Genomic DNA, 15,740 nt, shown 5'->3' on the forward strand with positions numbered 1-15,740 from the left:
GGTGTCCTACACAGAGAAGGCATTTTGTAGCTGATTGTCTAGGGGACTGATTATTTCGAATCGGTCCTTGGGTAGGGGCAGGCAAAGTGAGCTTTTCTAACGCTTGGGCTCTGAAAATGTTAGCACTGAGTTGAGGGGAGGTGGAGCTACTTCTGAAACTTGCAGAAGGCATGGGACCTGAAACTTGACAGGCAATTTGGGAACAGAGATGGAGGCGGAGAGGGCTGTGGAGCTGAGCTGGGAGGCAGCCCAGGGTCACCTTGGGGTGACGGAGGCGGGCAATCAGATTGGAAGTCTTGGGAAAAACAGCATCAGAGATCTCTGAGGTGATAGAGATGGAAGGGGCAGAGTGGAGAGCCCTCCCACCTGAGACCTCTCCTCTACCCTCCTCCATCCCTGTGTGGTCTCTCCCCTCCCTGCTTTGTTTATCTTCCCTTATCTTTCCACACCCCTCACACCTGAAGAGTTGGGAGTTCCCTAAGGAGGTGAGAGAACTCTAGGCTGTGAGAAAGTTTGGGAGCCTAGAGACAGGGGCATGAAACCTCCTAACTATGCCGGGGTCACCTGCCCCTATCCCCACACTTGCTGGGGAGGGAGCCAGAGATATCCCTACCTAGCTGGAAAGATGGTCTTCTTCTTCCTGGCCAGCCAGGCCTCCCACGGTCCCTCAGACACAAGCACTTCTGCTGCCCTGGGACTGAGGGCACCAGAGTGAAGCCCTCCCCACAGCCGAGAGGTGACAGGTGACGGCAGCCCTTGACTGAATGCTTGGCATTTCAACAGTGCCTTCGCCTTCCTTTAAAGCAATGTCACTGTAGTCCTCTTGTTTCATTTTCATGTACCACGGAAGATCCTCCGAGGAACTTAGCCTCTCTGTGCCTCAGTTTCCTCAGCTACAAAATAGGGTTGTGATGGGCACTAAATAAGTCAGGACAGGTGATGTGCCAACAATGCTCCGCACAGAGGAAGTGCTCCCTACTTGTTTGCTAGTATCATCTAGCTATGTCCCTTTAAGTGGGTCACTTGCCCTGTCTGAGTCCCACGTTCTTCTTCTAAAAATGAAGGGATTTGGGGGCCCGAATGACCTCTCAGGTGCCTGCCAGCTCTGCACTTCTAGGATTCTATGTCTGAGGTAGGGAGAGCAGAGATTGTTGTCCTATGAAAATAGATAAGGGGGGATTGGGACCTCCAAAAGACGAACTGACCTGCCTAGGAGCACACAGCCAGTTACAGGCCCCGTTGGGGTTAGGATCCAGAGTGCCAAACCTCTGGTTTCAGGCCACTAGGCTGCCTCGGCTACAGCCTGCTAATTCTTTTACACCCAGGGAAGATCAGAAAGCATTTGGTTTGCACGATGCGGGAAGTACACAGTGGAGGTTTGGGCAGCCTCCGGGGCCGAAGGAAGCTTGTGCAGACCCACATAACCCAGCGATGGCCTTCCTTACTGGCCAAGGTTCCCGTTTCCTGCCATATGCCGGTTTCTTGTCCCAGAGCACTGATTCCCTCTGAAGGGTGGCCTGAAGCATCCTCACTGTTTGCTGGAACCCCCACAAAGCCTCATTCACCAGCAGATGCTTCACATCCACCCACCCCTTCAAAGTGGTCTGGGCAGGTGAGGAGGCTAAGGCCCAGAAAGTGCCAAGGAGAGACTTTGCCAAGCTTCCCAGCAAGCCCTGGGCAGAAGCAGATTCAGGACTGGCACTCAGGTTTCTGGGCCCCTGGCCTTGTGTAGAAAGGACCCAAGAGCCTGATGGGTTTCCTGGAGCAAGTGCTTGGCATCGCAATCCCAGCCCAGGTGCTGCCCAAGCTAATACTGCCACAGGGGAGACTGCTGAGGACCCGATCTGTCCCTGGTGAGGCCCTATGGGTTGTCTAGGATACTGCAAGTTTCCAGTGGCCAAGGCACACTCAGGTTGGGGAAGCGGACCCCTAGCGGGAGCATGGCAGCTGACAAGCTGAGGACAAGTTTGAGGCTTGACTTGCTAAATAGTGGCTCTGTGAATTTGAACAAGTGACTTGACCTCGCTGAGCCTGTTTCCGCATCTATAAATTGTGGATAATGATGGCTGCCCTGTCCAGCTCTCAGGGTTAGAGTGAGGCTTAGCGGAGATATTAGCTCCCACTAATGAGCTCGTACCATGGGCCGGGCACTGTACTCAACACTTCACCCGCATCATCTCATTCAGTCCTGAGCAGCGCACTGAAAGGTAGGCAGAGAATACTGCCGGATGCGGTAAGGGGCTCCTTGAGATCAAGATGCTGGCCTTCAGGTCTCATAGATAAGTAAACTGCAGCACCAGGATTTGAACCCTGATCTGACGCCAGACTTCCCCTTCCACTGAGAGCCCTTTGTTAGTATGATTATTATCAGATAGCATCACACAGAGGCCAACTCATAACCAGTTTATTAAATCCCCTTAATTCTAGACCTTACTGCAAAATGTAAGTCTACCCCTCGGGCCCCAGGCAAGGGTTCAAGGGCTGAGTTGAAGGCCTTGCTGATACTTCATGTGAGAGAGAGTTCAGCAAAATGTGGCCCACCACCTGTTTTTATGAATAAAGTTTTGTTGGAACACAGCCACACTCGTTCACTTACATTTAGTCTATGGCTGCTTTTGCGCGGCAATGGCTGACTTGAGTAGTTGGGACAGATACCTTATGGCCTGCAAAGTTAAAAATACTATCTGGCCCTTTACAGAAAAAGTTTGTTGACCCCTGGCTTGAAACATTCAAGGAAATGTCCTGGATGCGACTCCGGCCTTTGGCTGAAGTCCAAGGCAGAAGCCAGGAGAGCTCCTCTCTGAGCAGTGGCCAGTATGTAGGGAAAACTGGTTTTTCAAAGGAGCTGTGGAGAGACCTTCCATTTTGGGGTTTCCAGAGAAATGCTGGCTGAGTCAGTGGCTCCTTCTAGGGCCAGGAGCAGAAGATAGTAAGTCTTCTCTGTCAGTCCCCTGGCAGTTAGCTGGCACAGGCTCACCCTAGTCAGAAACTTTGGATTGAGAAATTTCAGTTGAATAACATTTAGGCCAGAAAATTACAATTATATAAACACCTCAGAATGTCCCAGGCCCCATAGTTCTCTCGGTGGTGTCAGAGCCCAGCCCGGATTGGGGGTCCCAAGTCAGCCAGGGTTTGTGGTAGAGTCTGAAATGTTAGGCTTCAAAGCAGCTATGGCTCATTTTACACCACACCTGGGGGCCTGAAAAGCCGTGTGTGGTCTGAGTCTGTTTGCCTCCCTAATCTCTGTCATTTCAGAGGCTGCCTAATTTCCAGACCGATTTGAATGGATTGGAAGCACTGTTGTTTTTCAGGCTCTCTGAAAAATCCTTCAACCTCTTAGTCCAAGACTTACAGTCCAGAAACAGTCAAGTGAACTCCTTTTTCTTTTTTGCCTCTGCATTTTCAAAAACAACCCCCTACTCTGATTCTATTGTATTTATCTGGTCAAGATATCTCCAAAGTGTGGAAATCCATATGTCCCGCCTTCTTTTGGTTTGCTGTCTAATTATCTTCACAGAAGGCCACCAGCTCTCCTTTTCCTCCTCCCCTGCCCCAAGGAGGTCAGACTTGCAGCCGCCCACCAGCATCAGGTTGACTACATGTGCCTGGAGGACCCTGGTTACTGCTCCCCTTTCCTTGTCCCCACCTCCACTGCCCACTGTCCTCCCACCAACTTACCCAAATGCAATTGGGCCTTCTGGGGCCAGTGTTAGTTGGTCAGCCTCCGGTAGCCTTTCTCTGATCCCACCAGTCCACACCATGCCACATATTTCTATTGGGCTTATTGAGAATACAAAACACATTTTGTACTTAAGTATTCTCTAATTAGGGGACCTTCCATAGTACCATAGAGTTGGCATTCTAGTGTTCGAAGTCTGGATTCTAGACTCACTTATTGACTGTGAGCCTTTGGGCAAGTCACTTCACCACTCTGAGCCTGTTTTCTCATTTGTAAAATGGAGATGGTGGTTTGTGTCACCCAGTTGTTAGGACGATAAAATGAGTCGGCATTTTTTTTAAAGAGCTCTGTTAACTGTTAAAGGGCTACAGACTCATGGGTCAGTATTAAGTTGTCCTGCTCTGCCACCACTTCTTTCTCCTTGGTTTCATGTGAAATCCGAGCTTTGGGGGTGTTTAGGGAGCTAACAGACCAATCAGCATCAAGCCAGCCCACCCAAAACCTCTTTCCTAAACCAGTTCCTCTGACGACCAGTTTGCCTAAAAGTCAAAGTAGTAATTTTCAAAGAAGGCATTTTGTATCAATTTTCCTAAGAGACGCTCCCAATACAACGCTGCATTTTTAAATCACTATGTCACAATCTGCAGTATTTTGTCAATGATGAGATTGTTTTGTTCGCTTGTGGGTGGCTCTTTCTATTTTATCTCCTATTGAACATTTTTATGACTTCTTAGCAAGTTTGTCTGAAGACCGTTTTTTAAAATTATATATTTCTAGCACTAAATACTTGTCAAATCTGTGGAACTTCCCATGAGATTTATCGAATGCACCTTTTAGATCATTCCTGTTTCCTCCTCGCTGGGTTTTCCTCTGCATTGTGTACGCCTGTGTGCACCTAATGAGTTGATTAACCAAATTAGCATGTACCCAATGTTCCTTTCTGTTCTGCAAGATATTGGCAATTTGACGACAAGCGTGAAGAAGTGAGACAGATGGGGCAGAACTGCATCGAACTCCTTCCATTTTATTTTTCAGGCTATCTCATTCATCAAGCAACTCTACTTCATGAAACATAAAATGGTACATACAAAGTCATTACCAAATGTATTTATTGCAGGAAACATAACATTTTTCAAGAAAGGCAAACTGGCTAAAAAGTCCCGAAAGTGTTCAAAAGTAGATAAAAATAGAAGACGACACCCACCAAGGATACAAAACAATTTTTAGTAGAAATCATATCTTTAGTCAAAATGTTCTTAAACTGCTTTTTAAAAATTCTTTAAATGACACTGCAAAAAAAAAAAAAAAAGGCACTCAGATGCCCAAACCCTTAAAAGTGGACTGAATGTTATGTGAACCAGTCATTAAGCATGGAGATTCCTTTTGTGAGTTTGTGGCAAATTGGTTTGAGGCCATTTGACCCGGAACTGATTTGGAATGCAGGCAATTACCTCCCCGCACGTGCAACATGTGGGCATGGGGACAACCATGGACTTCGGGAGCCAGGGACACCCCTCCTGAAACTGACCTCCATGAGTAAGGGCGAGTTGTCAGCTTTTAGCTCTTTATTATAAAGACATATTTACACAAAACAATCTTTACAAACACAGTGAACACAATTATGGGATGGGGACAATTTCTTAATGGAAAGGGCCTTCATATCTTTATATAAATTAGTATAAGAATCATACACAACCACTTTAAATAAGACAGCCCCCCAGCCTCCCACTGTCCTCCTCTGCCCTGTGTCTCCTGACTTTGCCAGTCCCCCCTTCCCTGTGGGGCTGGGCAGCTGATGAGGCGGGAGATGCAGAGAGCAGAGGGGTGGGGAAAGGCCCAGTCCCTGGTGGGGGCATCAGTGGCAGAAGAGGCTTTCTGGACACTGACCATCCCCCACTCCGAGCCTGAGGGGTGTGGAGGAGGCAGGTGCCCAGCCTGGCTCCCCAGAGCAGGCCTTGAAGCAGCAGCAGCAGCAGCAGCAGTAGTAGCATTAGCAGCAGCGGAGGTAACGGGGAGAGGCAGATAGGCAAACCTCGGGGTGACTGTAGGACTCGGGGGGCCCTGACTCCCCCTGCCCCCATATATACATAGGTGGCCGTCAGGCTCTTGTCTTCTCTTTTCCCCCTCCCGGGAGGCCTCTGAGAAAAAAGGCTGCTCAGACCTACACTGCCTCCCTTCCTTCCTCCCTTCCTTCTTCTTCTCCCTGCAAAGGGAAAGAAGGTCCAGTCAACGTGAAGGGAAGGCTATTGAGTCCAGCTGGTTATCGTCGCCTCCTGGCTCCTGAAAACCAGTGTTGGGGTTGCAACGGTAGTCTCAGTGCCCGAGCTGGCCCTGTGAAGATGCCCGGGGTCTGGGAGAGCTGCAGGACTGGGGCAGCTGGCCAGGCGTGGAGCTTTTCAGCCCAGGTTGGGGAATGGACTAGCAGGGGCAGGCCAGGGAGGCGGGAGCAGCTCCGTCCCCACAACACCATGGGGCAGTTCACAGCCGGCTTGCCTCTCCTTGCCAGCCACACTCAGCCCCATCCCCGGGAAAAGGCACTTAATGGGTTTTGAAAAGACATCATCAAGAGGGAAGAGGACATCATCAAGGGAGAGTCGGGAGACCTGGGTCCTCATTCTGGCTCAGCAGTGACCCTGAGCAGGTCACTATCTGTCTCCAGCCTTGTTTTTATAGGAATTTGCATAAGGAGGCAGAGCTAAGAGATCTCCAAGGTTCCTTTTGGCTCTGATATTCTGTTAATTCTTGGCAAAAGCAGTCCTGCTTGGCTTTGGCTCCTGGGAGGGTATAGCACCATCTCAGGCCCAGCATCCTCTCCTCCATAGGTGGAATTTGAACTAGCTGGGGTGGGAGCGTGTGTGTGGGGGGGTGTCAGAGGACACAATAAGGTGAAAGAAGTGACAGAGTACTTCATCGCCCCTCTCTTTCACCTCTTCCCTAACCCAGACAAACATGGGCATGAGGAAGAGGCCACAGCAGCTGTTCCTCCTCTTCTCCAATGCTTCACCTTTTGCCAGAGCACCAATCCCCCATTCCAATGTCCCTGAAAGCACTCTATCTGCATCCCCATGCCCCAGCCCCTCTGACCAGAGGCTCTCATTGCTCATCTCTCTGTTCCCCGCTCGAGGCTGGGTGAAGGGTCCAAGTGACACAAAAACATGGGATCTTCTGGAGCCCATTGAAGAAAGGAGGTTCCACCTGGCTCCCAGGGCACCTGAGGAAGGAAGGGCCGAGTGAGGGGTTACGTGTTAGATGCGAGAGGTGGGGACTGGGGCCAGGGAGGGGGGATGTGCCGGGGAGAAGAAGGACAGCCTTCCAGTGCAGGGTCTCCAAAGTCAGTCTGGGGCAGGTCTGGGAAGAGCGGCTGAACGGATCCTTGTGAGAGAAAGGGAATCATCCAAACTAGGGGCAGGACCACCCCATTCAGGGCAGCTGGTGGGTGAGAAGAGCCGGGACCATCAGCAGCTAGGACAGGTACAAGATGAGCGGCAAATGGATGTGAGGGCTCCAGAGAAGCAGACCAATCTACGGAGTAGAGAGTCGCAGGGGGTGAGCACTTGGGGGCCCCTCCAGTCCTAAAGAGACAAAAATGACCAGAGAGAAGTCAGTGACATGTCTTAGGTCAAAGGAACCACCAGGGACAGGAAAGGAGATACTTCATTCCCCTCTCCCCATGACCCTGAACCTAAAGCCCAAGGCCCCTGAGTGGGGGCCACCCTGTCCTGGCTACAGGGGGAGGGACAGCAGGCCGGCCGTCAGGGGCAGGCTTAGGCCTTGCTCTCTCTGCTGCCACCTTTGATTTTTCTCTCCTTCCCACAGCTCTGGGCAACTCTTTTCCTGCTCTCAGCCTGCTACCCCCCAAGGCTCTCTGCCTCCTTCTCCATCTCTGGTGAAGATCCATACTGCACACCTGTAGGCATACCCTGGGGAACCCCTCCCCAGCTCATCAAGGCCCTCCAGGACTTCTAGAACTCTCCAGCTGGGCCAGCTTGCACCACCCCAGGCAGCAGGATGGAGGGGAGCCAGCACCCAACTCCTGGGGAGTCAGGAGACTGGCCCCAATTGTCAAGCCCCTCTCTGGGCTTCTGTCTCCTCGTCTGTAAAATGAAGGAGCTAGACGGGTGCTCTGTAAGCCCGTATGTTGTGTGGTGGCGGGGCTGCTTCGTGCAGGTGTCTGGCCAGCAATAAGCAGCAGGGTCACCCAGCCCCTAGGTGGTTCCCCCCCAATCCCATCAATGCCAGCCACTGACCAGAGGCTCAGGTACCTGCTTCAGAAAGGCATGGGGCCCTTATGGGAGAGGCGCGGGCGCTGGCGGCGGAATTTCCTCCGACCTCCCTGCCAGGGCCCTGGTCCGTTCCTCGACCCTCTGGGCTGCACCAGGTAGTGGACATTGCCTTCCTCCAGCCCCTTCCCGTCAGGAGGCTGCAGCAGGGGCCCTGCAGGAAGGAGAAAGCCTGTCATCAGGAAGGCTGATGCAAACGGGCAGGGGGCCACAGACCACAGGCCCATGGTAGGGGGCAATCGCTCCATGTGGTGGCACTCCTCATAGCTTCTCTTAGTTTTTATCTTCCATCTTAATGAACAATTTGCAATTTTTACACTGTCCTGGGGCAAACGGAACCCACTACTCACATCTTCACAGTTCTATCGGGTTTCTGACAGGCACACACATGTTCTCTGTTTATAACATCATTGGGGGGCACAGTTTGGGGCATTATTCCTGTCCTTGGCTGGGGCACAGCTGGCAATGACTCCCCCACTGCACCCTTGCAACCAATACCCTTAAAACATTTCAAACATACAACATTATAATGAAATGAACCCATCCCCCTAGGTACCCATGACCCAGACTCAACAGTCATCCACATGGAGTCACACATGCTTAGTGATCTCTTTCTTTCTTTGCTGAGGGATTTTCAGCCAATCCAGAACATCATGTCATTGCACTCCTACTTCCTTCCATTGGCAGGTAACCCACTTTTTGGCACTAGAGATCTCACATCTCACCCCTGGGCACCTCAGTGTTTAGGCATCTCCGGGGCTCACTTGCTCCTGTGGCCTCCCTGGGGGTGTGGCTGGGGGTTTGACAGGGAAGTGGGGGGTCTCTGACTCGGTGTGCCTTATGCTGGGTTCTATTCAGCCTCTGCCCAGATTTAGAGCCAATAAATATTGCATGAATGAATGAGTGAAGACATGAGTGAAGGGTCACCTGAAGCAGCAAGTCTGTGCATGAGGAGGGGGCAGGCTGCTGCAGTTGGCACCTCCTCACTGGATTCTCTACCTCCCTTCATGCCCAGATCACACCCCATCCTGTGTCTGATGCAAATTCCTTCCATTCCAAACCCAGCTGGCTTCTCTTCTGCTCCGGGGACGGGGGGGCTTTCTATATCTGTCCACATCTGGCTTAGAGTAGAAACCTCCTGATGCCAGACAAAGCCCTGACAATGGAATCCAAGTGGTGCTGGGTGTTCTCGGGTGTGATGACGGAGAAGGCACATGGGCCAGCTGTCATGGAGGCTGTAGCCCAGCCAGGGAAGGCGAGCTGCACTCCAGAGACAAGCCCACCTGCCGGAGGCAGGCAGAGCGGGGAGGTGAGATGGCACTGGGCACGAGGTGGACTGGCAGGGTGCTCATGCAATGCCCAGTCCGGGGCTGGCCTGCAGAAATACAGCTTCCGAGGCCAGTGGTCACGAATCCAAGTCTCTCTCCCCTACATCAGATTTGCCTTCAGCTATATCCCTGTCCTTCAAACCACATTTCCATCCATCCAGGAATCCCCATCACCAGCTCACAGTTTCCACAGAACCACCCGTTGGCTGCTAGCCCCCCTAAACATGCCCCTGGCGGCTCCCCCTTCCCTCCTCCCTGCCTCCAGCATCCCCATACTCTGGTTCATTCCTTGGCTCTTGTGATTCCTCCTCCATTTGCACACAATTTCCAGGCGTTTATCTTCCTCTTGGGCCAAAAGTAGGCGAGGTTTGTCCTTAGGACCCTCCCTGCCCAGGCTCCCGGGGCCTGCTGCTCTCTGCACACACTCTAGCCCAGACACACATGCACACTCTGTAACACTCCATCCTCCCTCTCTGAGAAAAGTCACAGGCCCCCTAGGATCCCACTGTTTACTAGCCACCCTTCCGTGCTTCTGGTCAGGGTGGGTTCATGTGTCAGCTCCTCCCCTAAACCCATCGCCTAATGAGACTAAAACAAAATTATATTTGCACTTTGGGGCAGTAGGTACGGATGGAAGCAGGAGGCCACTTCCACCTGTCATAGAGCTACTCTCTTGATGCCATCTGCAAAGGGGCTGGGCTGGGGTGAGAGAGGAGGGAAGGCCCTTCACTAAGCCCCCCACCCCAGCTGCTTCCGCTTCTTCCCTGTGTTCTGGGGTCCCCTCAAGGCTGTCCCTGCCCACTGAGGGGGGCAGGAATGATGCTGATGAGGAATCAGTCTCAGAGAAACAGTTGGGGTGGGAAGGACTGTGCTTAGGGTGTGGCCAGGCACAGGGAAGGTCCCTAGGGGCCTTGAAAATGTGAGGCCTTGGTTCTGACAGCCATGCCCTCGACTACTGGGGGAGGGACAATGGCACAGACTACAGCCCCAGGGGTACAGCAGGCATGGAGACAAGAGGCATGATGCCTGGACAGGGAGGGCATCATCTCCAAATGCTCAGCACCCAGGACTGTGAGTGTTGGTGGCAGTTAGGGAGGGAGGGCTGGGGGTGGAGGGCCCTAAGTAGGGGAGGCCAACAGCCAGGATGGGGAACAGGAACGGTGGCTCAAACTCTGGCCAGGGAGCCGTCTAGACTCTAAGTTTGCAGAGAAGAACTACCCTGAGCTGACTGAGCACTCAGCCAGCTGGAGAGCAGCCTCCAGAAGCTCTGGCATCTTACATCCCATTGAGTTGGGGGCTCACTGTCCTCCTCGTAGCCGGAAGTCTGCAGCTCCTCCCGCACGCTGATCCCATCACCCACCTGTTTCCTATTTTTGATTCTGAGTCTGGCTCACCCTAAGATAAGCTGACACCTGAAACCCTGGCTTTATCCTGTCCAAAGGGACAAATCAGAGGCTGTTGATTCTCATCACTGCAGAGGTCCTGGCTGTACAAAAGAATGCCCCCATAGAAATGGGGGCCATCTCAGTGAACTTAAATATTTTCTTCCAACTCATTTGTTACTTAAAGGGAGGCTGGGGCAATCCCCCAAAGCATCTCAAGCCTAGAGGGGCCAGAGCCATTGCTCTCCGAAGCACCATCAGCAATGAAGTTACAGCATCCCCACATGGCAGTCAGGAGGAGAATAGGGTCTGATTTTCATGCAACCTGAACTCCAACCCTGCCAATGCACAAAGAGGTATGTGTGACGTTTTAGGAATGCGCCAGCCTCACCAGGAATGACGCACCTGTTTCTCCTCTCGCCGTCCAGCCTATCTTGTGATTGCTTTAAAAGCCCACACGAGTGCTCTGGTGGGGTGGCTATGTCCTCTCCCTTGCTCCGGGTCCGGCACATGTCTCCAGGATGAGGCATCCTTCCTTTGTCTACCCAGCCCCCCACCCCGGTGCCCTGAGCTCTCTTCCTGTGCCAGCTTTGCAGCCTGGCCCTTCAGTTCACTTGCATGAGTCCTTCCCCACCGAGAGACCTGACTCAGGTTACGTGGGTGCTTAGCGCTTAGGGATTGGGGATGGAGTGCGGATGCCCTCGCCCTAAGCAGGAGAGTTACAGTAGGCTGTCCTCACACTGTCACTGTGACTGCAGGCTTCGAGCTGGGGCTGGGGAGGAGGACAAGGTGAAAAAGAGAAGTGCTCAGACAAAGACCAAGGGACACTTGGCCCTGGCCCAGCAGCTCTCAGACTCAGAAGAGCAAAGTGTATGTCAGGGCAGGAGGCAGTGGAGGAGTATGCGTGTGTTGGAGGGGGGCACATTCCAAGTCAGGACAGAGTGTGTTGAGGAGGCAGCATGGTTTTCCGACCTGAGACTTTGGGGACTCTGGCTGTGGAGGACATGCAAGTCTGGGCCGAGGGCAAGGTGGTCCTGGGGTCCTTGTTTCTGACCCAGGATGGGAGGCAGGAGGAGCAGGACACGTATACCTGGACCCTCGGCTGGTGGCCACCTGCATGGAGGTGCCCCTCCTCGGCTCCAGGAGAGGTCATGGGGTGGAGATGGCAGAGGGAGCCTTGGAGGTTTCCAACGCTAGCCTTAAGCAAAATGTGAAGGCGATGAATTTACTCAAATCAAGGTGTGAAGATAGATGGCCTACTGAAGAAGCGTGAATTAAAGCAAGAAGTGGTGGAGTCTGGGCCATACGCAGCGTTCCCTCCCCTTGAAACCAGCTCTCCTCTCTACCAATACTGCCCCAACAGCTGGTCTCTGAAAGGGTTTGAGTGGTGGTCTGTTAGCCAAGGGTCTCCCCATAGCCTCTGGGGAAGCACCAAGTGTGCTGATCAGGAAGCCCAGCTTCCTCTGGGATGCCCTCTCTGCACCCACTCTTTCTTCCCTGAAGGCGCCACCCTGGACTATCTGCCAGTGGTGATGTCTTGTGGGCATCTTGTCTTGCCAACTGCACTTTGTGGTAGGCTCCTGGAGGGCAGGCCCGTGTGATGTCCTCATTCATATCTTTTGCTCTCTTCCCGCCATTGCCTGACTGACAGGAGTTTCTGAGGAAAAAGCCTGTTCCCTTCTTAGCAGGGAGGTGGCTGACCGGGCACTTAGGCCATGAAGAGGGAGACCTCTGGACAGCTAGCTGAAGGCAGGTGGTGCCAGACTCAACCAATTCACCTTCCTGAGAAGCCAGGCAGTGCTCCCAGGGCCAAGGCAGTGCCAAAAGGCAAGGGCAGAGAAAGGAGGCAGCCTGCAAAGAGAGAGAGGTGGAGCCTACCAGCCCCTCCAAGGGGGCTGCAGGCCGTCCTCCTGCTCTGGAGGGTCTGGAACCAAGCAGGGCCCTGTGCCCTTCCTCTAGGAAACTTGCTGCTCTGCTGTCTCCTTCCCTCTGCTCCCACCTCCCTATGACTCCAGCTCTGGCACTGGCATTAGTTCACCTGGTCTTGGCCTTCCCCTTCTGTGGTGCCAGGCAGGCAGCAGTGACAGCCAGACCACAGGACTGTGGCAGCTGGAGGTGGGAGCTGGCAGCCCCAGGAGACACTGACACACAGAGGACAGGCAGCCCGAGCTGGGGCTGCCGGGGCATGGGTGGAGACCAGGCTTGAGGAGGGCAAGGGAGCACCAGTGCCAAGTATGCCAGGTGGGGGGTGTGGTGCAGGCGGGGGCAAAAGGACTCCCCCTCCATGAGCTGCATGGAGGTGTCAGGCCATGCCCTGTGTTTCCTGGTTTGGTGCCTGGAGATAGGGGGACTAAGGTGTAGCATGCCTATGCCTGGGGCAGAGGAGAGGCCGGAGCCAGGATATCCGAAGAACCACGTCCCCGGGGTGGCATGGAAGCTGCATGGAAGCTGCGGGGAGGGCCTGCTGTGCAGGAGCAGGCGAGCAGACCAGACAGGACCTCGGGGCAAGGCAGAAGACCAGCCCGGCCCGGCCCTACCCTGCTTGGCCTGGGGGAGGCTGCCTCTGCTCACATGCAGGCTGAAAGGAGCAACAGCTGGGCTGCACGCCGCCGCCTCCGCCGCGCGCTCTTGCCTATGCAACAAGTGTCACGTCTGCATCTTGGCACATCATCCCCAGTGGCCCGCGCCCCTGGACCAGCCGGCAGCCCCTAACCTCCAGGGGCCAGAAAACCTTCAATGCGGGAGGGAGCTCAGCCCACCGAGCTCAGGTCAGCTCCCTCCACTGATCCATGGGGAGCGGGACATGTTCCCCCACACGTACCTTCCACCACATGGGGTGCGGGGCGCGGGACACGCGCCACACGCCTGCGGCCCTGAGCTCCTCGGACTGCGAGGGGCGGACAGGAGGGACAAGCAGCCAGGCGGGTAATGCTCGGGGCAGAGCCCAGCCCCCGGAGGAAGCGGTCCCCGCGGCCGGCCGGTCTCTGGCCCGGGGCGCGCTGTCAGTCGCGACCCCGCGCGGTCGGCGCGTGGCTGCTCCTGCACGGCTCGCGCCCGGCTCCGGGGAGGCGGAGAGAGCGCGAGCGGGGGCGGAGGGGCGGGAGCGCGTCGGCTGCAGCCCAGCAAAGCGGCGAGGGCGGGAGGGCGCGCACTCACCTCCACACACCGCGGTCAGGGAGAGCCAGAGCAGCAGGAGTGCCTGCACGCAGAGCCGCAGATTCATGCTGCTCCTCGGGCCGCCGCGGCCCTGGCCAGGGGGTGGGAGGGCAGAGAGGCCGGGCGCCCAGAGGCAAAGAAAGGGGCGAGCCGCGGCTGGTGCGTGCGGGCGCGGAGCTCGCGTGGCTCCCGGGCCGCGAGAGGGTGCGCGCCCGAGCCGCGCTGCAGGCTGGCCGGCTGCCGCGCGCGCTCGCCGCCTCCTCTCTCGTGCAGACTCGGTCTCCTGCCGCGGGGCAGCGCCGCCAAGCTGGCCTCTGCGGCTACGGGGGCGGCGACGAGCTCTTTCCAAGCGGCTGGCTGCTCTGCCTCGGCTCCAACTGCCCGTGGCCCAGGCTGCCAGCAAGAATGCTCCCCACTCACTCCGGGGGCTGCATTTTGTAGCTTGTGGCTTGGCCGCGAGCCCACTTGGTCATGTGGTCATCGAAAGGGCTGGGGGGGGCCAGGAAGAGGGAGAGGGTGCGAGCCTCCCGCACCGCCCCCCTCCCGGCACGCACACTGCAGCCCCAGTCAGGGCGCGAGAGGGAGCCTCAAGGTGGCCCCACAACAAAGGCTGCACGGCCGCTTCGACAACCCGGGGCCGCTCCCCGGACAATGCCTGCCTGGCTGGGGGCCAGAGAGTTTTGGAGACCTGAAGGATTTCAAACACAGGAAGCATTTGGGGCTGTGGAGGGGCACACTTAACCCTTTCTCACCTCGCTTCCCTAGCAGCTGTCAAGGAACATGGGCGCTCCAGGAAGGACCCGGCACACGCTGCCCCGACTCACCCCGTTCACCTCTGACTCGCTCCGCAGCAGCAAGGGCTTGGCCAAGACCCCCACACACTGGCCCTCTTCTCTCCTCTGCATCTTCAGCTGGGTTTGTATTGGAGGTGACTGCCTAGGCTTGTGCCCAAGACTGCTTAATTGCCCAGCGCCCCCAGGAGGAACCCTCTACCTGGAATGCCCCACCTCACCCCATCCTGCCCCTGAATTATTCATTGTTGCAGCAGCACCTCAATCCCATCCTATCCAGAAGACTTCCCAGGATAACAGTAATCCAGGAGGGGCTTCCCATGAGTTTCTCCTGGCTGTGGGACATGCAACAGCTTCCACGGAGTCCCCTTTCTTGTTCCTCATTAAGGTGAGAGTGGGGTCATTTACCCCCCCTCCAAACAGTCTAGGCTGGATTCATTTTGCATGTACTTGGGATTCCCCTTTGTAAGTGGGTCCCTCCCAGTACTGTAAGGGTTTGCCTCCCCAGACTAGACTGTCAGCTCCTACAGCCTGGAGCTCCCAAGCGAAGAGACTGCCTCTTTCACCAGACTGGGAACCCCCTAAGATAGAACCTTGTCTTTTCATTCTTCTGCATCTCTCCAAAGTCCCCAGTATTGGACTCTGCACATAGGTGGCACTCAACACATGTTAAAAGACTAAATCGAAAGGTGTTGCCACATATCAGCCAACCAGGCAGTTTGCTTGAAGTGCAAGTCCAGATTTATACAAAAAATACGTTGGATAGTGTGTATGTGTGCCATAAAAGATGTGAGAGACCATGATATATTTAAAATATTTTTGAAATGCTAAAACAATCCAGTATATACACAATTAATTTATTATTGGTCTCCCTCGACTGTAATCGTCAGCTCCACAGGAAAGGGATCTCTGCTCTGTTCACAGTTGTATCCCCAGACAGTGGCTGGGACATGGTTGGCACTCAATACATAATTTTGAACATATAAATGAACTTTTCAAAAACATCCCTATTGCCTAAATCAAGGTGGTGGGAAGGGAATAAAGTAGGGTTCTAGTTACTAGTCTATGGCCCCGTTAGCCACAGTCTTGTAAGAAAAAGGCAGAGACATGAAGCAGAGCACCTC

At 54.5% G+C, this 15,740-nt stretch overlaps 1 protein-coding gene across 1 annotated transcript; it reads right to left on the minus strand.

Moving 5' to 3' along the window:
- Positions 1 to 5,783: 5,783 nt before the first annotated feature.
- On the minus strand, positions 5,784 to 14,339 carry APLN (apelin). The gene is made up of 3 exons (XM_058536694.1): positions 13,826 to 14,339; positions 7,942 to 8,113; positions 5,784 to 7,251 (listed from the first exon to the last, which is right to left on the minus strand). Exons 1-2 carry the CDS (start codon positions 13,890 to 13,892, stop codon positions 7,947 to 7,949), a joined length of 234 nt encoding a protein of 77 aa, XP_058392677.1. The 5' UTR covers positions 13,893 to 14,339; the 3' UTR covers positions 5,784 to 7,251; positions 7,942 to 7,946.
- Between the last annotated feature and the right edge of the window lie 1,401 nt (positions 14,340 to 15,740).

This window comes from Diceros bicornis, chromosome X (assembly GCF_020826845.1).
Source record: "Diceros bicornis minor isolate mBicDic1 chromosome X, mDicBic1.mat.cur, whole genome shotgun sequence".
Lineage (NCBI taxonomy): Eukaryota > Metazoa > Chordata > Mammalia > Perissodactyla > Rhinocerotidae > Diceros > Diceros bicornis.

Coding starts and splice junctions, on each gene's coding strand:
- APLN (XM_058536694.1), bottom strand. CDS start 13,892: ATGAATCTGCGGCTCTGCGTGCAGGCACTCCTGCTGCTCTGGCTCTCC. Junction 8,114..13,825: donor CCTGACCGCGGTGTGTGGAG/GTGAGTGCGCGC, acceptor TCCTTCCTGCAG/GGCCCCTGCTGCAGCCTCCT.